Source organism: Ailuropoda melanoleuca, unplaced genomic scaffold (genome assembly GCF_002007445.2).
Source record: "Ailuropoda melanoleuca isolate Jingjing unplaced genomic scaffold, ASM200744v2 unplaced-scaffold9846, whole genome shotgun sequence".
NCBI classification, from domain to species: domain Eukaryota; kingdom Metazoa; phylum Chordata; class Mammalia; order Carnivora; family Ursidae; genus Ailuropoda; species Ailuropoda melanoleuca.
Genome location: NW_023255376.1, coordinates 97,956 through 121,394, shown reverse-complemented (window position 1 = coordinate 121,394; position 23,439 = coordinate 97,956). Strand labels below are relative to the sequence as shown.

Here is a 23,439-nt window from a genome sequence, read left to right as displayed (position 1 = left end):
AAAAAGCTAGTTTGTATTAATACTGGCTTAATTTCAAAAATACTCAAAAACTTTGTCCTGTTTATCTGTTTTCTCCTCCCTCCTCTGTACTATTATTGTCACACAAATTACATCTTCATAGATTTTAAGCTCATCAGCATAGTTTTATAATTATTGCATTATGTAGTTATTTCTTAAGTCAGATATGACAAGAAAAAGAGTTACAAAGACAAATACATTTATACTGTCTTTTTTTACGTTTACCTATATAGTCAGCTTTACTAGTGTTCTTTATTTGAGTTACTGAAGAGTGCCCATTTATTTCAGCCTGAAGTACTCCCTATAGTTTTTCTCATAGGGTAGGTCTTGCAGTAATGAATTCTTTCAGTCTGTACTTATCTTGGAATGTCTTAATTTCTCCTTTAGTTTTTTTTGGGGGGTTATTTTTTTAATGATTCTTTTTGTTTATTTATTTATTTATTTGACAGAGAGAAAGAGCATAAGTAAGCAGAGGGAGAGGGAGCAGTAGGCTCCCCGCTGAGCAGAGAGCCTGATGCAGAGCTCGATCCCAGGACCGTGGGATCATGACTCAAGCCAAAGGCAGATGCTTAACCGACTGAGCCACCCAGGTGCCCCTTTCCTTTAGTTTTAAAGTACAGTTTTTTGCCAGACAGTGAAGTTTTTGGTTGGCAGTCTTTTTCTTTTAGCACACCAAATATGTCATCTTACTGCCTTCTGGCCCCTGTAGTTTCTGTTGAGCAGTCAACTGTTGATCTTATTTAGGACTCCTTGTCCATGATGGGTCTCTTCTCTCTTGCTACAGTCAAGATTCAGTCTTCATCTTTTGCTTTTGACAATTCGGCTACATGTCTGAATGTCTCATGGACAGACTCCAAGTAGGTCCCTTGAGTTTGTCCTGCTTGGTTTCTGTCAAGGTTCTGTAATGTGTAGATTAATGTTTCTCATCAATTTGAAGAAGTTTTCAGGCATTAGTTCTTTAAATATTCTTTATGCTCCTTCTGAGATTTCCATTATGCATATGTTGGTATGCTTGTTGCTTGCCCACAGGTCTCCAGCGCTCTGTTATTTTTTCTTTATTCTTTTTTCTTTTTGCTCCTCAGATTGAGTAATCTTCTTAGATGAGTAGTCGACATATCTTCAAGTTTGCTGAAGATTTTCTGTTGAGGCCCTCTAGTATAGTTTTCGTTTCAGTTATTGTACTTTTCAACTCCAGAATTTCTATTTGGTTCTTTATTATAATTTCTGTCTCTTTATTTTATTCCCTATTTGGTAAGATCATTCTGAAACATTCTTTTAGTTCTTTATATGTGGTTTTCTTTAATTGTTTGAAGAACATACAATAACTGATAAGAAGTTTTGTCTGAGAAGCCCAGTGTCCTTTTTAGGAAAGTTTGTATTGATTGTTTCTTTTTTCCTGGGGATGGGCCCTACTCTTCTTTTCTTTCCTTTTTTTTCCAGTGTCTTTATCTTAATCAGCTCAGGCTGCTATAACAAAGAACCATCAACTGGGTAGTTTATAAACAGCAGATTTATTTCTCACAGTTCTGGAGGCTGGAAGTCTGAGATCAGGGTTCCAGTATGATCAGGTTCCAGTGAGAGCCCTCTTTTGGGTTGCAGACTGCTAACTTCTTGTTGGATCCTCACATGTCAGAGAATAGGGAGAGGAAGCAAGCTCTTTCATGACTTCTGTAAGGGTACTGATCCTATTCATGAGGGCTCCACCCTCCTGACCTCATCTAATCCCAGTTACCTCCCAGAGGTCCTCACTTCCTATTACCATCACATCACCAGTAAGGTTTCAACATACGAATGGGGGGGGCCCACAAATATTTAGTCCATAACAGTCTTACAATTTTTTTGTTGCAGAGGAGACATTTAAAATAATGTAATGTAGGGGTGCCTGCGTGGCTCAGTTGGTTAAGCGGCTGCCTTAGGCTCGGGTCATGATCAAGGTCCTGGGATCAAGGTCCTAGGATAGAGCCCTGCATCGGGCTCCCTGCTCAGTCGGGAGCCTGCTTCTCCCTCTCCCTCTCCCTCTGTCCCTCTCCCACTCATGTTCTTGCTCTCTCAAATAAATAAAATATTTTTAAAAATAATGTAATGTGACAACTCTGAAAATCATTCTCCCCCACACACCCAGGGTTTATTTTATTGTCCTTGCTATTTGTATAGTGACTTTTCCTAGACTAATTTTGTAAACTTGAATTCTTTGTCATGTGCAGCCGCTGAAGTCTGTTCAGTTAGCAGACTGGTCCGCTAATGATTGGAGAAAGTTTTCCTTAAATACCTTAAACCAAAAAGTTCTACCAACCTTTGTGGAGGGTGTGTGTGTGTGTGTGTGTGGGGGTGTGTGTGTGTGTGTGTGTGTTGGGTCACTCCTTCAATGCCCAGGCAGGCAGTTTGCAACCGTGCCTTAGACTTCACTTCCTGCTTGTTCAGAGCCTCAAGGTCAGCCAGAGGTGAGAGATTACTGACTTCGCAGGCTCTAACTTTCCTGGGCATACATAGCCCAGCACATGTTTGTTACCTTCTAGGGTCCCAGGAGTGTGTCTGAATTTTTCAAAGCCCCTTATGGACATCTCATTCCCTATTTTTCTTTCTTTTTTTGTAAGAACACTTAACGTGTGATCTACCCACTTAACAAATTTTTGAGTGTACAATACAGTATTGTTAACTATAGGCACAATGCTGTACAATAGGTCTCTAGAACTTAGTCATTTTGCGTAGCTGAAGCTTTATAACCTTTGAATAATAACTCCCCATTTTCCCCTTCCCCTAGCCCCTGGCAACCACCATTAGATTCCCTGCTTCTATGTGTTTGATTATTTTATATACCTTACATAAGTTGTTTCATGCAGCATTTGTCCTTTGTGACTGGCTTATTTCACTTAGCATAATGTCTTTAAGGTTCATCTGTGTTGTCACGTGGCAGGATTTTCTTCTTTTTTTAAGGCTGAATAATATCCCATTGTATGTATATACTACATATTCTTCATTCATTGATGGACTTTGGGTTGTTTCCACATCCTGGCTGTCATGAACAGTGCTGCAATGAATATGTAAGTGCAGCTATCTCTTGCAGGCTCTGATTTCAGTTCTTTGAATAAATACTCAGAAGTGGGGTTGCTTTATCATTTTTAATCTTTTGCGGAAACTCCGTACTGTTCTCTGTAGTAGTTACACCATTTTACATTCCCACCAAAAGTGTACAAAGGTTCCAGTTTGTCTAGATCCTGACCAACACTTGTTATATTTTGATTTCTTTGATGTTAGCCATCCTAACAGTTGTGGGGTGATATCTCATTGTGGTTTCGATTGGCATTTCCTTGATGATCAGTGCTGTTGAGCACCTTTTCATATACCTGTTGGCCATCTGTATATTTTCTTTGGAGAAACGTCTATACAAATACTTTGCACATTTTTAAATCAAGTTTTTAAAAATTTTTAAATTATTTTTTTTAAATTTGAATTCCAGGGGTGCCTGCATGGCCCAGTGGATTAAGTGTCCAACCCTTGCTTTCGGCTCAGGTCGTGATCTCATGGGTTGTGAGATTGAGCCCTGCCTTGGGCTCCGTGCCCAGTGGGGAGTCTGCTTGAAGAGTCTCTCCCTCTGCCCCTCCCCCCATTCACCCACGTGTGTGTGTGTGTGTGTGTGTGTACTTGTTCTCTCTTTTACAAATAAGTAAATAAATCTTTAAAAATGTGAATTCCAGTATAGTTAACATACAGTTTTATGTTTCATAGTTTCATTTTTATGGCATTGAGTTGTAGGAGTTCCCTATATGTTTTGGATATTAACCTCTTATTGGGTAATGGTCTACAAATATTTTCTCCCATTCTGTAGGTTGCCTTTTCACTCTGTTAACTGTGTCTTTGGTATGTAGAAGGTTTTTAGTATGATATAGTTCCACTTTCTATTTTCACTTTTGTTGCCTGTACTTTTGGAGTTATATTTAAGAAATCATCGCCAATATCAATGTCAAGAGGATTTTCCTCTATGTTTTCTTCTAGGAGTTTTAGAGTTTCAGGCCTTCTTTTTAAGCCTTTAATCCATTTTTTTTAAAGTTCCATGATTCATTACTTGCGTATAACACCCAGTGTACCATGCAATACATGCCCTCCTTACTACCCATCACCAGCCTATCCCATTCCCCCACCCCCCTCCCCTCTGAAGCCCTCAGTTTGTTTCCCAGAGTCCATAGTCTCTCATGGTTTAATCCATTTTTAATTGACTTTCGTGACTGTTGTAAAATAACGGTCCCATTTCATTCTTTTCCATGTGGAGATTCAGTTTTCTAGCATCATTTGTTGAAGAGACTATCCTTTCTCCATTGTGTATTCCTGCCACTCTTGCCAAAGACATACATGTGAGGGTGTATTTCTGGGCTTTCTATTCTATTCCACTGGTCTGTATGTCTGTCTTCATGCTAGTACCATAGTGTTTTCATTGCTATGGCTTTGTAGTATATTTTGAAACCCATAAATAAATGTATGGTCATTCCCTATGTCTTCTTTTAATATTTTTGTCATCCTCTTGTTAGCCCCAACTGGTAATGCTGTCTCAAGCAGCTACAGTGTGAAACAACCCTCCCCAGTTGGTTTTGACAAATGCCTTTGGGCTGGGCTGTTCCTGCAGAGTGAGATATGAATCAAGTCAAAGACAAGCCCTCCAATTGTAGCTTTTCAGTGAAGTACTAGGCTGGTCGAGCAGTGACAGTTCTCTGAGGATGGGGCGTTTGGTGAACTCCAGAACTGCTCTACTTCCTGCAGTATCAGCTAGGCTGCTGTTTTATTTACAGCTATGGCAGTTGCAAGATTGTTGGTTTTCAAAGCTACTGGAACGTTGGAGAGAGGCAAATGTGATTACAGAAAGTTGAAATGCAATAAATCTTACTATTCTTGAGACTCAGCTGTTTTTCTTGAATAACTGTTCCTCCTATTATTGTATGCCTCTATTGAATTTCCAGACTTATCAAAAGTTTAATTTTTAATGAGTTTTGCTTTTATGGAAGAGCGGGTTTTCAAGGTCCTTACTCCAACATTCGAGAACAACTTTCTCTCCATTTTACTTTTATCCTATCTATATCATTATGTTTGAAAGTGAGTTTCACGTTTTTTTAAAAAATGAGTTTCTTATAGAATGTAGTTGGGTTGTTTTTTTCCCAGTTTTTTATTGTGTAATGATTGACATAACATTAAACTCACTCATTTTAAATGTACAATTTGGTGACTTGTAGTAAATTTACAGAGTTGGTCAGCCATCATCACAATCTAGTTTTAGAACATTGCCATCACCCCAGAGATGGTTCTCAGTCCCTTTTTCTTCTCCCAGCCCAGATAGCAACTATTCTATTGTCCCTCTCTATGGATTTGCCTATTCTGGACATTTCATTATAAACGGGACCGTATAACATATGCCCTTCTTTAAGTTACCTAACACAGTGTTTTTGATTATTCCTAGAATTAGTGCTCTTCCCAGTACTGAGGGATTTCCTGGTACTGAAGGATTTGTATGCAAGCTGAGCACATCTTCCATAGTCAGCCAAGCAGTTTACGACTCCATCTTAGCCCTCACTTCCTGCTTGTGCAGATTTAAGACTAGTCAGAGGTAAGAGCTTAGGGTTTTTTCTAGGTTTTCCTGAGCATGCATACAGCTCCAGCCACGAGGACGGGCCTGTGCGCGTGTGTGGCCTTCTAGATTCCTGGGAGTATGCTGGAGCTCTTCAGTGCCCACTAAGGACATTTCATCCCCCCAAATTTCCTTCTAGGCTTTTTGGTTAACCTATTGTTTATCCCAACTCCACCACCTCAGTCAGGGGAAGAATTCACCAACTGCCTCTGATTATTTTTTTTAAAGGTTTTATTTATTTATTTGTCAGAGAGAGTGAGAGAGCACAAGCACGGGGAGTGGCAGGCAGAGGGAGAAGCAGGCACCCTGCTGAGCAAGGAGCCCTATGCGAGGCTGGATCCCAGGACCCTGGGATCATGACCCCAGCCGAAGGCAGATGCTTAACCGACTGAGTCACCCAGGCGTCCCCTGCCTCTGATTATTTTTGACAAAAGGTCTGGGGAAGAAGGATCTTAGCACTGGGTGGTAAGCTTTGAGTTACATCAAGAAGAGCATTGCCTGTGGAATCTTCCAGGGAACCACTAGAAAGGCCACCTGGATGACTGTTCTCTGACAATGGCGCTTTGAAGGAGCTCCAGCCCCGTTCTTCCCTCTCCGGTAGCTGCCAGGCTGCTGGTTTTCACTGTGATTTCAGGTTGTTGGTTTTCAAGGTTACCACAGACCTGGGAGAAAAGGACGAGAAAAGGGCAAGTTAAAATGCTGCAAAATGTATTATTCTTACTGAGATTTAGCTGTTTTTATGGAATAGGTATTTCCCAGATTGCTGCAGGCCTTTGGTTAATTTCCAGAGTCCTGGAGAAGCTGATTCTGACAGCTTTTGCCAGTGTGCTCATTGCTTTTATGGAGGAATTTCAAGAGGTCCGTACTCTGCCATTTTCACTGATGTCACCTCTCTTAACAGTATCTTCTGAAGCTTGAAAGTTTGATTTTGACGAAATCAAATTTACTTTTTTTCATGACTTCTGCTTTTGATCCTATAACTACAATTTCTTTCTAACCCAAGGTTGCCAAGATTTTCTCATATGTATTCTTTTGCAGAACTTACAGTTTTAGCTTGTACATTTAGGTCTATGAACCATTTTGAATTAATTCCTGAATTACACGTATGATGTAAAGTTAGGGTTACATTAGTCTGTTTGCATATGGATATCCAATGTTCTGACACCTTTAGTTGAAAAGACTGTCCTTTCCCAATTAAATTGCCTTAGTACTTTTCTGGAAAACCAATGGACTGTGAATACAAGGGTTTTTAAATGCTCTTTCATTATTCTACTCTTTTCACTCTTCCTGTTTACTTTTCAGCAATCTGATCGTGCTATGTCTGGGCATGAGTTCTTTGTTATTTCAAATTCTCACCTATTCCACCTGCTACTATGTACTTTTTGCAGTCTTCAGATGTTCCATGAATTCTTTCCAGGTTTTAGAATTGTATTCAGTGGGAGAGGCGGGGGTGAAGTGTGCTCACTTCTTACATGGAAACAGTTATGAGGAAATAGCTAATAATTTTTGAGGGCTTATTTGTGCCAGTCCTTGTGCTAAGCATTTTGTATGTTTGCTCATTTAACCTTTATAATAACCCTACAACATAGTGGCGGTATTCTACTCATTTAGAGATAATGAAATTGAGCTTCTGAGGAGGTAGGTGACTTTCTCAAGGTCAGTTATTAAGTGGCTGTGCTAGGACTTAAATCTAGGTCTGTTCTTAGATGAACGTCAGTGCTCTTGACCATAGCATTTGAATATGGGATTTGAGAAGGTTTTTTGGTTTATTAAGTGTAATTTTGCTGTATCTTAAGATAAACATTTTTTGGGGGGAGTAAAACATCCCATCTTCTAACTTTAAATCAGTGGGAAAACAACATACATTATCTCTAGGAATAAACTTCCTCTGGGGGAGTAATTAGAAGGGGGAATGAAGCATGAGAGACTATGGACTCTGAGAAACAAACTGAGGGCTTCAGAGGGGAGGGGGGTGGGGGAATGGGATAGGCTGGTGATGGGTATTAAGAAGGGCACGTATTGCATGGTGCACTGGGTGTTATACGCAACTAACGAATCAACGAACTTTACATCAAAAACCAGGGATGTACTGTATGGTGACTAACGTAATATAAAAAAAATATTATAATAATAATAAAAAAAGAAATAAACTTCCTCTGAAATCTTAAACCCTAATATATTACTCTGACCACAACCTTTTTCTTATACTTCTGGCCCTTGCAACTCTTACACCCATTATTTCATCTCTTCAACCCTGTTGAAATCTCCAGTTCCTTGACCTTTTTATTTTCTCCCAATCTGTCATCCCCTTCCTGTCTCCTCTTCCTTCCACATCTTACTTAGACTCCATCACCCATTATTTACTCATGTTCTTGCCAGTGAAATATTCTTTTTGTTTCCTTGTCTGTGTGCCATACCTACCCATCAAAACCTTAACCCTGAATCAGTCCAACTAATTGCCTTCTTTATTTCTGCAGGATAGTTTTTGAGCACTACTAGAGAACAATTGTGTAATTTTGCTGATTAATGCCTCTACAGTTTCCTCATGTCTGGTCTGGTCTAGAGCCTTCTTCCTTGTTCAGCAGTCTGTCTATCTGCTGGTCCCTGGTCAGCTCTCCATTTCGTTCCTTCCATATATTCTTTTAGATCTTCATTATTCTTTCCATCCTACTGTTTCATTGTTTTTAGCAGATAGTCTTCCTATTTCAAAGGAAACATTGTCATTGACAAGAGCCTTCATCTTCTTTCTGCCTGACTCTGCTAACTTCTGCATCCTGACGCTTATTTTCTTCCATCTCAACTCAGTGGTAGGTACATCATGCCTAAAGTTAATCTTTACACCTTTGTGCTGGATCCTAGCCCTCTTACCTCCCCAGGGACCTCGGTCAGTTATCCCCAGTATTGCCTCTTTCCTTTCAGGATTTTTAAAAAAGATTTTATTTATTTATTTGACAGAGAGAGAGCGCAAGCAGGGGGAGCAGCCCGCAGAGGGAGAGGGAGAATCAGGCTTCCCACTGAGTGAGGAGCCCGATGTGGGGCTTAATCCCAGGGCCCTGGGATTGTGACCTGAGCCAAAGGAAGACACCCAACTGACTAAGCCACCCAGGCGTCCCTCCTTTCAGGATTTTTTTTTTTTTAAAGATTTTATTTATTTATTCGACAGAGATAGAGACAGCCAGTGAGAGAGGGAACACAAGCAGGGGGAGTGGGAGAGGAAGAAGCAGGCTCATAGCGGAGGAGCCCGACGTGGGGCGATCCCACAACGCCGGGATCACGCCCTGAGCCGAAGGCAGACGCCCAACCGCTGTGCCACCCAGGCGCCCCCCTCCTTTCAGGATTTTAACATGCTTTTTACTACTTGCCGGTTTCTGTAGTGTACATACTCCTACCATGAACTATCTTTAAAAAAAATGATGAAGTCAAAAAATGCCCTTCAGTTGTTTAGTTACTTGAGCAAACAATATGTTTAGATTCTTTCCCTTCACTATAACCGTAATAAGTAGTACTTGGTTTAAAAATTGAAATATCAAAATGATAGAATTAGGTACATATGCCAATATTTTTTTGATATCCATATAGGAAATGGTGTTTCCCCAGTCTTTAATGAAAATTTTCAAACACACAGAAATGTTGAAAGAATTTTATCACAAACACCCATTATATCAGCAACTAGATTCTACCATTAATATTTTATTTTATCACATATCTATCCCTCCACTCATCTATCAATCCATCTTACTTTATTGATGTATTTAAAATAAATTGCCAGTGTAAATGCATATCCCCCTAAATACTTCAGTGTGCATATTGGTAGCTAGAATTAAATATTTCAATTTTTGTTTTGATGTAAATTTTGCATGCCATAAAATGCACGAATTTTAAGTGTTCACTTGCTAACTTTTGGTCAGTGTATACATTTTTGTAGTGATGTGTTGGTAAATGTTTAACAGCCAGCTCTCCAGAAAGTAAAAGGGCTCTGATTTGTATCATTTGCCAGTTTCCATGGTGTACATACTTGCACCATGGCAAATTTCAAGCTACCAAAGTGTTATCACTGAACATGGAGTCTGGAAGATACATGTGTATAATCATTGGGCCATTTCTAGCATACCACTGCATCTGTGTACCTAATCCAAAGATTACCACCATTCCAGAAAGTTTTATCAGAATTCTTGTCAGTAATTTCCCAGAGGCAACTGGTGTTTTGTTTTTTTTCCACTATAGATTAGTTTTTCCTGTCCTAGAATTTCAGATAACTGAAATGAAATACTTTGTATTCTTTATGTAAGGCTTCCTTAATTGAGCATATGTTTTTGAGATTTATTCATATTTTGTATGTCAATCGTTTTTTCTTCTCTCTGCAACAAAATTTCCTAGAAGAATTTTCTAAAATCATTGGATTCTTTTTATAGGAGTGCCATAACAAATGACCACAAATCTAGTGGCTTAGAACAACGGAAATTTATCCTTTCACAGTGGCGAAAAGTCTGAAATCAAGGTGTTAGCAGGGCCACGCTCTTTCCGAAGGCTCTAGAAGCCTTCCTTGTATCTTCTAGCTTCTGGCATTTGCCAGCATTCCTTGGTGTTATAGCTAGCTGCATCATTCCAGTCTCTGCCTCCATCATCACATGACGGTCTCAAGTGTGTGTCTGTGTCTCTGTGCCTTCACATGGCCTTCTTATAAACACATCAGTCTTTGATTTAGGGCCCACCTTAATTCAATGTAATGTTATCCTAACCCATGACATCTGCCAAGACTCTCTTTCCAAATGAAGTCACGTCTGAGGCTCGGGATGGACATGAATTTTGAGGGTACACTATTCAACTCAGTGCAGTCTGCCCTGTGGCCTCCAAATATTCATATCCATCTCACATGCAAAATACATTCACCCTGTTAACAACATCCACAAAAGTCTTAACCTATTCCAGCATCAAGTCTAAGTCCCAAAGCTCATCTAAATATCAACTCAAAAAGTCTCAAGTGTCATTATCTAAATAATCAGAACCAGGTATCAGTGGGGCGCTGAGTATGTTCCAGCCTAAGGCAAAATTCCTCTCTGTCCAGAGACTGGTGAAACTAGACAAATTATCTGCTTCCAATATACAATGGTGAGACAGGCATAGGATAGGCATTCCTACTCTGAAATGGCAGAAAGGAAGGAATAAAGGGTTTACTGGTAAAGCAAGTTAACAGCCCAGCAGGGCACATTCTGTTAGGTCTCAGAGCCTGAGAGTAAATTTCTGGACTCAGTGCTGTGTCCTCTGGCCCTCAGGGGTGGTCTTGTTCTCTGGGTCCTCTGGGATAGCCCCACCTTCTCAGCCTACCAGGGTAGCTGCAGCCCCACCGTCTGTGGCTTTTGCATCTGTGGCTTTGCCTTTGCAGTCATCCTTCCTTTTGTCCTGTCACTTTCACACTGGGCTGGCACTGTTTCTGCTGCTGTACAGTTCTCTAAAAACGTTGTTGGTCTTATGCATGTCAAGAGACCCATATAATCAGTTATAAGAGTTTTCCACAGGTCTTTTCTGGATAACCCCTCCTGTCTTCCTGGCTTCTGCTGAGATGGTTGATTGCATCCCTGAGTCACACACCTAATCTCTTCAGTGAAAGTCTGTCCAGCCACACCAGTGGCCCTGTTTCCAGAGCACATTCTTTGTTTGGATACACTGAGAATTCTGTAGGTCATCAAATGCTGGTTTCTTCTTTTCACAGATCCTTCCTTAATTTATCTCTCTTTTCTCTTCATTTTATTGTAAGCATCAAAGAGAAATCAGGCTGCATCTCACACTTCGCTGGGAAATCTCCTCAGCTAAATATCCACTTATAAGTTAAGTCCACTCAACAGCAAAACTCAATTCAGCCAAGTTTCTGCCACTTGATGACAAAATTTCCTTTCTTCCAGCATCCAATAATATGTTCATCATTTCCTTCTAATGCCTCACCAGAAGTACATTTTCTAATGTTCATATCTCTAGCAATATTCTATTCATGATGATATATGTATTCTCTAAGGTGTAGAAGCTTTCTCTACTGTCCTCTTTCCTTCTGAGCACTCACCAAAACTGTTATTTACACCCACATTTCTACCAACAGTCTCTTCAAGGTAACCAACCTTTTTCTTTCAAGCAACTCAAAAATTCTTCCAGCCTCTACCCATTACCCAATTCCAAAGCCACTCACACATTTGTAGGTGTTTGTTACAGGAGCACCCCATTTACCAGTGCAAAATGTGTATTAGTCCCCTAGGGCTGCTGTAACAAAGTACCACAAACTAGGTGACTTAAAACAACAGAAATGTATTCTCTCACAGTTCTGGAGGCTAGAAGTTCAAATCAAGATGTTGACAAGGTTGGTTCTTCTGGAGACTCTGGGGAAGAATATGTTCTGTGCCCCTCTCCTGGTTGCCGGCCCTTCTTACCTTGTACATGCATCACTCCAGTCTCTGCTTCTACCATTACATGACATGTGTGTCTGTGTCTCTACGTGGCCTTCTTAAAAAGACACCAGTCATTGGATTTAGGGCCCACTCTAATCCCATATGACCTCATCTTACCTAACTATCTGCAAATACGCTATTTCCAAATAAGGTTACATTCTGAAGTTCTGAGTGGACATGAATTTAGGGTGGATACTATTCAACCCAGTATGCTGAGTTATCTCCTCTTCTTTACCTCTTAATTCACTTTTTTTAAAAAAAATTTTTTAGGGGCGTCTGGGTGGCACAGCGGTTATGCGTCTGCCTTTGGCTCAGGGCGTAATCCCGGCGTTATAGGATCGAGCCCCACATCAGGCTCCTCCGCTATGAGCCTGCTTCTTCCTCTACCACTCCCCCTGCTTGTGTTCCCTCTTGCGCTGGCTGTCTCTATCTCTGTCGAATAAATAAATAAAATCTTAAAAAATATATATGTATTTTTAAAGATTTTTAAAAATTTATTTATTGGACAGAGAGAGAGAGAAAGAACAGATGTAGGGGGAGTGGTAGAGGGAGAAGCAGGCTCCGTGCTGAGCAGGGAGCCCAACATGTGGCTCGATCCCAGAACCCTGGCATCATGACCTGAGCTGAAAGCAGATGCTAACCAACTGAGCCACCCAGGTGCTCCTAAAAAAACATTTTTAATAATGAAATGGATCATGCCAGAGAGTACTTAATACATTCAGTCAGTCAAGTCAAGAAATCAAATCTTGCCAATACTCCAAAAGTCCCTGTATGCTCTTCAGAAATAACATCCCCCTGCCTACCAGATATAACCACTGTCCTGACTTGTGATAAGAATTTCTTTGCTTTTCTTTATATTTTTACCACCCATACATACATCACTAAGACAGTGGTTAGTTCTGCTTGTTTTTAGGCATTTTATCAATGAATTGTACTGTATGTATTCTATTGGGTCCTTTTCTACCTACTGCTATATTTGTGAGATTCATCCACATTACCATGTATAGCCGTAGTTCATTCACTTTCACTGTAGTATAGTATTCCTTTATATGGACATATCAACATTTATTTATCCATTTTACTGTAGTTGGACATGTGGGTTGTTTCCATTTGCGGGGGGCTGTAAGTATCAGTCCTGCTACTGTGATCATTCTTGTACATGTATCCTGGGACACATACGCAGGAGTTTCTCAGGATATATACCTAGGAGTGGAATTGAGGGGTGAAGAATTCCTACCTGTTCACTTTATAGATATTAACTCTTTTGTGAAGGGATTGTCCCAAGTTAAAAGCCCACCAACCACGTGTGAAGAAGGTTCAGGTTGCTCCATATCTTTGTCCACACTGGGTGTTGTCAGACTCCAATCTGATGGGTATTTACTTATATTTCAGTATAGTTCCCTTTCTTAATAATTAGCATTCATTTATATTACTTTTTATTTGACTAGGGATTAGTAAAGTCTTGTTTTCCTCACCCTTCTATTTTGAAAAATTTCAAGCATGGAGAAAAATTGAAAGGATAGTATACTCACACCCTTCGCGTACATTTACCAACTACTGGCATTTTGCCACATTTGCTATATCTCTACTATCCTCTACACTAGAATGTGTGTGTGTGTGTGTCTGTCTGTCTGCCTGTCTGTATGTGTGGTTTGTGTATTGCTAAACAATTTGAAAGTAAATTTCAGACATTAAGAGGTTTTACTCTTAAATACTTCATTATGTATCTTCTAAGAACATAGATGTTCTCCTGTATAATCATAGTATTATGTTCACTCTTAAGATATTTAGCATTGTTACACATACTATCTAATATACAGTTTCTAATTAGATTTCTCAATTTTAAATTCAGAATGTAATCAGGGATTACATATTGCATTTAGTTTGCTTTATAACAGTTCGTGTGTGTGTGTGTGTCTGTCCGTCTGTTGCAGGCATTGATACTTTTCAGGAGTCTAAGTCCATATTGTTTTGTTTGTTTCGTTGTGGTTTTAACTTCCTTCCATTGATGTCTAATGAGGTTGGAAACCCTCTCACACATAATTGACCATTTGGATAGCCTCCTTTGTGAAATGGCTATTCAGTTCTTTTGCTCATTCAGCAAATGTTACCTGCATAACTTTCCATCTGTTTTATATCTGTGTCCAGATGCAGTCTTGGTTCAGAGGTCACTTTAGGCATGTTATCAAAGCAGTAGCTCAGCCCCAAAGCCCTGAGATATGGCAGATCTCAATGATCACTACTTACCTTCAGTAGTGCTCTGTGAAGAGGGAGCTAGTAGGAAAGTGTTGTTGTTATATGTCCTGAATATTCTATCTCCAAATTTCGTCTCTCATCTTAAATGCATTTCTTATAAATTTGTATAAGTTCTTTATTATTGTGGACACGTGCTCTTTGTTGGCTATATGTGTTGAAAATGCCTATTCCTACTTTTTGGCTTATCATTTCATTCCCTTTATGGTGTCTTTTGATGAATAAAAGTTCTTCATTTGTATGTAATAAAATCTATTAATTTTTCTTTCCACTTTGTGATTTTTCTGCTTTGATTAATGAATCCTTCCCTGCATGAGCTCAGGAAGATATTGTTCTTTATTCTGAAGGCTTTATGTTTTTGCCTTTCACATTTAAGTCTTTGATCCACCTGGAATTGATTTCTGTGTATGGTATGAAGTAGGATTTCAGGTTTTGTTTTGTTTTGTTTTTTACCATATAAATAACCCTCTATCCCAACAATATATTTTAAAATGTCCCTGCACTGTTGTTTATTGCTAGCTCTGTCATATATCAGGTGTTCATGTATGCATGGGTGTTTTTATGGGTTCTCTCTTTTGTTCCTTTGGTCTTTTTTGGCTCTCAGTATATCAGAACCAGATGACAGTTTAGCTTTTTAATGTCTTGATATCTGGTTCAATAAAAGAAAAAACAATTCCTTTCACCTTGTTCTTCTTCAAAAGTGTTTTGTCTACTTTTGATACTTTACTTTTCCATGGAAATTTTAGAATCAGCTTGTCAAGTTACACACACACATACTCACACACATACTCTCTCTTACGTGATTTCAACTGAGATTCCATCGAGTATTTAAATAAATTGAGGACAGTTGACATATTTACAGTATGAATCTTCAGATCTTCAAGGGTGAATATGCTACATCTTATCATTCATTTAATTATTCTTTAATGTCTTTTAATATATTTCCCCTATTTTCTGTTCTAACATTTTGTGAGACTGAATAGTTTTTTTCTTGATTTTTAAACAACTTCATTGAGGTATGTACTTTATCTGTGGTAAAATTCACCTATTTGTAAGTGTTCAATTAAGGTGATAGTAAATTTTTATTGACTTATGCAGTCATCGATATGATCCAATCTTAGAACATTTCCATCACTCTGCAAAATTCCCATGAGCGTATTTACAATAGATCACTCCCACACCTACCCCAAGCCTTCTGTCTCTATAAATTTGTTGTATCCAGGTGTTTCATATAAATGGAATCTTAACAATATGTGATCTTTGGGATTTGGCTTCTTTCAGGTAACATGTTTGTGAAGTTTTTTCATGTTGTAGCCTGCATCAGCAATTCATTCCTTTTTATTACTAAATAATTTTCCATTTTATAGATATACCACATTTTGTTATCCTTTCACTGCTGATGGCATTTGGATACTTTCCACCTTTTGGCTACTGTGAATAATACAATGAACATTCATATCCAAGTTTTTGTGTGGATCTGTTTTCATTTCTCTTGAGTGAATGGAGTTTCTAGGTCATATAGTAACTCTGTATAACTGTTTGAGGTGCCAAACTGTTTTCCGGTGTGGTTGCATCATTTTACTTTCTCATCAGTGATGTATGAGCGTTCCTACTTCTTTATATCCTTGCCAACTCTTGTTATTCCCTTTTTTTTAAACAGCCATACTAGTGAGTATGTACTAATATATCATTGTGCTTTGAGTTTCTATAATAACAAATAATCATGAATATTTTTCATGTGTTTATTAGCCTTTCTTATGTCTTCTTTGATGAAGTGTCTATTCAAGTCTTTTACCCATTTTTTGATGGGGTTTTCTTAGTATTGAGTGGTAAGAGTTCTTTATTCTGAATTCAGGTACTTTATAAGTTATATGATTTGCAAATATTTTCTTCCAGTCTGTAGCTTGCCTTTTTATTTTCTAATGGTGTCTTTTGAAGCACAAACGTTTTAAATTTTAATGAAGTTCCATTTATTGATTTGTTCCTTTATGACTTGGGTTTTGGTATCATATCTAAGAAATTGTAGCTGAACTCAAGGTCAGAAAGATATTCTCCTGTGTTTTCTTCTAGAATATGTATCATTTTAGCTCTTACAATTGGATCTGTTATCTGTTTTGAGTTCATTTTTGTGTGTGAGATAAAGATCCTAAGTTCATATTTTTAAATATGCATATCCAACTCTCCCAGCACTATTTATTGTTAAGACTATTATTTCCCCCATTTAATTGTCTTGGCACCTTTGTGGAAAATCAATTGACCATAAATGTAAAGGTTTATTTCAGGACCCTTGTTTTGGTTCCATTGATGTATACACCTATCCTTCTACTCTCAATGTCTTTACCTTTATATAAGTTTTGAAATCAGGTAGTGTAATTCCTCCAACTTCGTTCCTATTTTTCAAAGTAGCTTTGGTTATTCTTGGCTCTTTGTATTTCCACGTAAATTTTAGAAGCAGCTTGTCAATTTTTCTGTGAAAAAAAAAAGCCTGCTGATGTTTGATAAGGATTGTGTTGAATCTGTAATTCAACTTGGGGAAAACTGCCATTTTAATAATATTGAATATTTTAATCCATGAACATGGAATGTCTCTTCCTTTATTTAGCCCTTCTGTAATTTATTTCAGCAATGTTTTATAGTTTTAAGTTTACAAATATTATATTTTTACTAATTAAATATTTTTTTCATTTTGATGCTCTTGTGAACAGAAGTGTTTTTATTTCACTTTCTGATTGTTACATACATGTCTGTAGAAATACAGTTGATTATTGTGGATACCTTGGGATTTTCTACGTAGACAATTATGTTGCCTATGAATAAGGCAGTTTAACTTCTTTCTTTCCAATCTGGATGTCTTTTTTTGTCTCCTTGCTTTGTCTAGAACCTTCAGTACGGTGTCAAATGGAGGTGGTGAGAGCAAGCATCTTTGCCTTGTTCCCAGTCTTTGGGGGAAAGCATTCAGTTTTTAACGATAAACTATGATCTTAGCTCTAGGTTTTTTGTACATGATCTTTAGCATTATAGTACATTACTTTCGTTTGGGTGCTATAACTATTATAAACTTAGTGATTTAAAGCAACTAATTTCTTCTCTTATAGTTCTAGACGTCAGAAGTTGTAAATTCAGTTGTTCATATGCTTGCCTCTCTTCTCTAGTTCTCTAGGGGAACCTTTTCCAGTGTCTAGAATCCACCTGTAATTCCTTGGCTCATGGCCCTTTCCTCACATTACTTCAACCTCTACTTCCATTGCTACATCTACTACTCTGTCTCTGACCCTCCTGCCTCCTTGATTATATTGGGCCCACCTGCATAATCCAGGATAATCTCCCTAACTCAAGATGTGTAACTTAATCACATCTGTAGAGTCTCTTTTGCCATGTAACATTTTCATAGATTCCAGGAGTTAGGATGTGGACATTTTTGGGGAGTCATTCAGCCTAACATATGCAGGTTGAAGTTGTTCCCTTCTATTCCTACTTAAGTGAGGTTTTTTTTTTTTAAATCATGAATGGGTTTTGGATTTTATTTAATCCTTTTGCTGAGCTCACTATAGTGATCATGTAGTTCAATGTTTTAATCTATTAATATGATATATTATAGTCATTGATTTTTTTAGATGATAAACCAGTCTTTCATTTCTGGGATAAATTCCACTTATATGTGTATAATCATTTCTATATATTGCTGAATTAGGCAGACTTGCTAATATTTTGTTAAGGATTTTTGTGTCTGTTCATGAAGGAGATTTGTGGTTTTCTTTGCTTGTGGTGTCTTTGTTTAGCTTTGGTTTTAGTATAGCATTGACATCATAGAATAAGTTGGAAAAGATTCCCTCCTCTGTTTTCTGAGAGTGTGCATGATTGATATTATTTCTTTAAATATTTGGTAGAATTCACCAATGAAGATATCTGGAATTGGACTTTTCTTTGTGGGTAGATTGTTGATTACTGATTCAACTGATTTACTTATTATAGGTTTATTCAGCTGTTCTCTTTATTTTTGAGTCTGCTTGGTAATTTGTATCTTTCTATGAATTTGTCCATTCATCTAAGCTTTCTAATTTGTTGGCCTGAAGTTATTTATAATATTCTTTTATAATCATTTCCATTTCTAAAGTGTCAGTAATGATGCCTCATCTTTAATTCTTGATTTTAGTCATTTTTGTCTTCTCTCTTATTTTCTTGGTTGGTCTAGCTAAGGTTTGGCCATTTTGTTAAACTTTTCAAAGAATCAGCTTTTGGTTTCAGTGATTTTCTCTATTTTTCTGTTTTCTATTGCACTGATTTATTCCTTAATCTTTATTATTTTCTTCTTTTTCCTTGCTTTGTGTTTAGTTTGCTCTTTTTCTAGTTTTCTTAATTTGGAAGCTCAGACTGTAGGTTTAAGCACATTCTTCTTTTCTGATATAGGTGTTTAAAGCTGTAATTTTCTCTCTAACATTGTTTTAATTGCATCTATAAATTTAGATATGCTGTGTTTTCCTTTTCATTTAGTTGAAAATATTTTTAAAATTTCCTTTGTGAGTTCTTTGACCTATGAGTTATTTAGAAGTCTGTTGTTTAATTTCTAAATATTTGTATTTTCTCATATTTCTTCTAGCAGTGGATCTCTAATGTAATTCCATTGTGGTCAGATAATTTGTATGATTTCAGACTTTTCAAATTTTTTGAAACATATTCCTCACTTTGGGGCCCTCATTCTAGTATCAGCATGATAGATTCCCTCACTTTCTTTAAGTATTCTCTCTCAAATGTCACTTTCTCAATGAGACTTACCGAGACCAACATTAAAATTGCAACTACCACTACTACAACCCCCTAACACTTCCGATCACCCATTACACTGCTGTATTTTTTTTCATAGCATAGTGCTCATAACCTTCTGACATACTATATAATTCACTGAGCTCTATGTAGATAGGGATCTCTGTTTTATTTTCTGATACATCCCAAGAACCTAGAATAGTACCTGAATCATAGCAGTCACTAAATAAATATATATTTTTGAATGTATACATTAGAGTATTTATCCACGTGGTCATATGTAGCTGAAATTTCTTCACTTTCATTAGAATATAGTATTTCGTTGTATAAACTGACTACAATTTTATAATTGATTCTTAGATAGACATTTATATTTTTGCCAGTTTCAGGCTACTATAAATAGCACTGATCCAAACATTATTATTATCGTATCCTGGTACACATATACCTAAGTTTCTGTAGGGCATATATGTAGAAGTGGAACTGATTGGTCATATTATGAGCATATATTCAATATCAGTAGATAATGGTATAGTGATTTGCACTATGGGTGCACATTCCTACCAGCAATGTATGAGGGTTCCATTTGCTCTACAATTTCACTGACATGATATTGGTGTTCTTTTTAATTTTTTGCCAGTATGGCCATTTTCTATTAATATCCTAACCTGTTCTTAATTAGCATTTTCCTGAATTCTAATATGGTTGAACATTTTGCATATATTTATTAGCCATGTATATTTCCTCTTTTGTGAGGCATATTTTCAATTGTCTGCCCCTTTTCTTAATGGTTCCTTGCCAGTTATTTGTGCAGCAAATATCTTTTCCCATTCTATGACTTTTCTATCTCTTCATGATATTTTTAACGAACAGAAGTTTTAAATTGTAATGTAGTTGTATTTGTCGATATTTTCCTTAATGGTTAATGCTTTTGGGGTCTTAAGAAATTCTTCTATAGATATTCTTATACCTTGCTGGTGGAAATGCAGAATAACACAACTCCTACAGAGTGGAATTTAGCAATATTAGGAAAAATTACATACACATTTACCCTTTGTCTCAGCAATGCCACCTCTTGTAATGTGTTTCAAAGACATACTGGAAAAATACAAAATCCTGTAGGCACAAGGCTGTTTGTTAGGGTATTATTCAAAAAGCAGAAAAGACTGGATATAGCACTAACATCCACACAGTAGAGTACTGTGCACCTATCAAGAGGAAGGGGAAGAGCTCTACACGTTAATATGTTATCTCCAGGATATATTGTTAAGTGCAAAAAAGTAAGTTGTAGAACAGTGTTTATAGTAAGTTACCTTTTATGTAGGAAAAGGGTATAAATAATGAATTATATAGATACACACATATATGTGTTGTGTATGCACACCTATTTGCTTATATTTTCAAAAAAGAAACAATGGAACCATAATGTCAAAACAATAAAAATTATACTTATGGGGGAGGAAAGGAATGGGATGAAGGGGACAGAGATGGAGGTGAGACTTATGTGAAGGTACTGTATAACACAGTTTTCATTTTAGACTCGTATAAATGTTCTGCGTAATATAAAAAATAATAAAAAAGGAAAAAAATCAATTCCTAAAATTCATAAATAACCTGAAGCAAATGAACCTAACTATAAAGTTGGGAACATAACCATACAGAAAAAATAATTATGTAAAGTGACTTTAGAACAACATTTGTGTATTCCTAATGGGATATATTTTAAGGACAAAAATAACTGCAAAGATATATGAAACAGTAGTTTTATTATTAATAGTTATATTAGTATTGTTATTGACATTTTAAAATTCCATAAATATGTTAGGGAAAAAGCTAATAAATAATTTTGTTAATATCATTGAGCCAATATTTTAAGCATATGTGAAAAGAGATACAAGTCTGAAATCAAGGCATTTGAGTAAAAAACTTGTAACCTTAAATTTAAAGTAGAAATACCAGTATGAACTCGTGAATTTCCTAGCTTTGTCCCCTGAAAAGTCCTAGAAGCAACAACTCAACAGCTATGAACATACCTAGCAACACATTGTGGTTTCTAAATACTATTTCCCATTAAAAGGAGCCAGGGGTCCTTGGAAAGATAATCTAGGTTTGAGTCAGGAAATATTCAAAATGAACTTGTGACATCTTGCTGAGCCAAAAAACTGGAAAGCAACACAGGAGCCAATTTGAAGGGACTTATTGGTCCCAAGTGGGATAATTTGACCACTAAAAAGCATAAATATTACATTTAATTGGAACACATCAAACATACGAAAATGATCTCACAATTACACTAAAAATAATCATTGGTCACCACTGGAGATTTCTAAGGTACCAACTCAATAATCTCATAGTTGGTAAATACTGGGAAAAAAATCAAGCATTTGTCCTGCCTTTCCTGTATGAACTGTATACGGGAAACCAAATAGTTGACGGTAAGTTCATTATAGAATTCCAGATAATAAATACAAAAGAAATAATAGAATTAACAAATATAAAAGAAATAATATAATTAGGGGAGTCTCATTTTGCAACTTCTCAATAAATTAACAGATCTAGGCAATTGTCATCGATGGATGCAAAGCCCATTAGGTGAATGGGAAAACTTTATAATGGAGGGATCAGACTAACACCACCTGAATATGCTGATCAACTTTAGCGTCATTAAAGTGGGACCACCAAACATTATGTGCCTTATGACATGATGTAATAGGAAGTACACATCTACCTATGGATGATTGTTGCCTAAAATATTGAACTTGAATCTAATCAAACCTCTAGATCAGCACTGTCTTAATGCAACTTTCCACAATGATGTAAATGGTTTCTATCTATTCTGCCCATTATGGTATCCACTAGCCATATATGGCTGTGGAGCATTTGAAATGTGACTAGTTTAATTGGGGAACTGACATCTAAAACATTAATTTAAATAGATTTGTGTGGCCAGTGACTATTGTATTAGATAGCATAGCTCTAGATTTAACTGCCAGTTTGTAAGAGATAGAGGGGATTGAGGAACAAGTTAAACAGTAACATGAGGAACAATCAGTCAAATTTCATTTGTTCTCTGAACAAATGATGTGGTTCCTCTAGTAATTCAATGGGATGGAGAAAAAAATGATTTGGAGGCGTGGAAAAGAAGGGGCACTCTTTTAAAATCAAAGAGACTTAAAAGATATAACAGCCAAAGCCTGGTTTAGATTCTGCATTGAACAGCTAAACGTAGAAAGATATCTTGGAGATAATCAGAGCCATTTGAATATGAACTCAGTAGTAGATGATACTAAGGATTATTATTAATTTTGTCAAGTGGGGTAATGCCATACTGGTTACATTTTTAATGCCTTTATCAGTTAGGTGCATGTACTTGCATGACTCTGAGAGTGAGCACCTCCTTAAATTTTGCACCCGAGGTGCCTCACTTGCTTCATCATAGTTCCAGCCTTGCTTGAGATGCACTACATTAAAATAGCTGTATACTGTTGTCATTTGTCAGATTTGCCCCAGCAGAGTTTCTATATCTGAGATCCAAGATTTAATTTTAATTTATTTGTCAAAGGTTGTGTTGGTAGGCTTTGTAGAACTTCCCTATCTCTTTGTCTTGATCTAGATGAACCCCAAAAGAAGAACAAAGGTGATCCCATGAACAACCTGGAAAGTTTTTACCAAGAGATGATAATGAAAAAACGTCTTGAAGAGTTCCAACTTATGAGAGGTGAACCCTTTGCTTCCCACTCACTGGTCTCAGCTACATCAGTGGGAGATAGTGGCACAGCTGAGAACCCGTCATTACTCCAGGACAAGGGAAAACAGGCAGCACAGGGTAAAGGTCCCAGTCTCCATGTGGCAAAAGTTATTGATAATTCACCTGAGCAGTGTTGGACTGGGCCTAAGAAGCTGACGCAGCCAATAGAATTTGTCCCAGAAGATGAAATCCAGAGAAATCGTTTGTCAGAGGAAGAGATCCGAAAAATTCCTATGTTTTCTTCATATAATCCAGGGGAGCCAAACAAGGTATAGGCCAAACCAAGAAAAAAAACATGGGTTCTTTTAATTTTTCTTTACCTCTACCTAAATTAATACTTTTAAATTAGCTTTGATTATACCAAGGATTGGTGACATAGGCACTGTGATTGTGTTTTTCCTTGACTTTGACTATTAATTCTCTGCATACTATATAAGTAGCGTATTTCCTATGATGTTCTTTGTGGTTTCCTAAGGTCCTTAAGCTACCCTTAGAATTTTAAAGAAATCTTGATGAGACTCTAGTCCATATCTACTAGAGGTCCTGAATTGAAGGAAAAGTAACCTCCAGTTTCCTAGGCTGGTAATAAATCAAGTAATATTCATAGGACCACT

The 23,439-nt window shown here is 37.3% G+C and overlaps 1 protein-coding gene across 3 annotated transcripts in view; it reads left to right on the top strand.

Moving 5' to 3' along the window:
* RBM41 (RNA binding motif protein 41) overlaps positions 1 to 23,439 on the top strand; it is a 55,109-nt gene that overhangs the window by 11,809 nt on the left and 19,861 nt on the right. For all 3 annotated transcript variants that reach the window (XM_034653574.1, XM_034653575.1, XM_034653573.1), the window contains one exon: positions 22,691 to 23,094. In XM_034653574.1, coding sequence (XP_034509465.1) covers positions 22,691 to 23,094 — 404 coding nt within the window. The remainder of the gene's footprint in view (positions 1 to 22,690; positions 23,095 to 23,439) is intronic.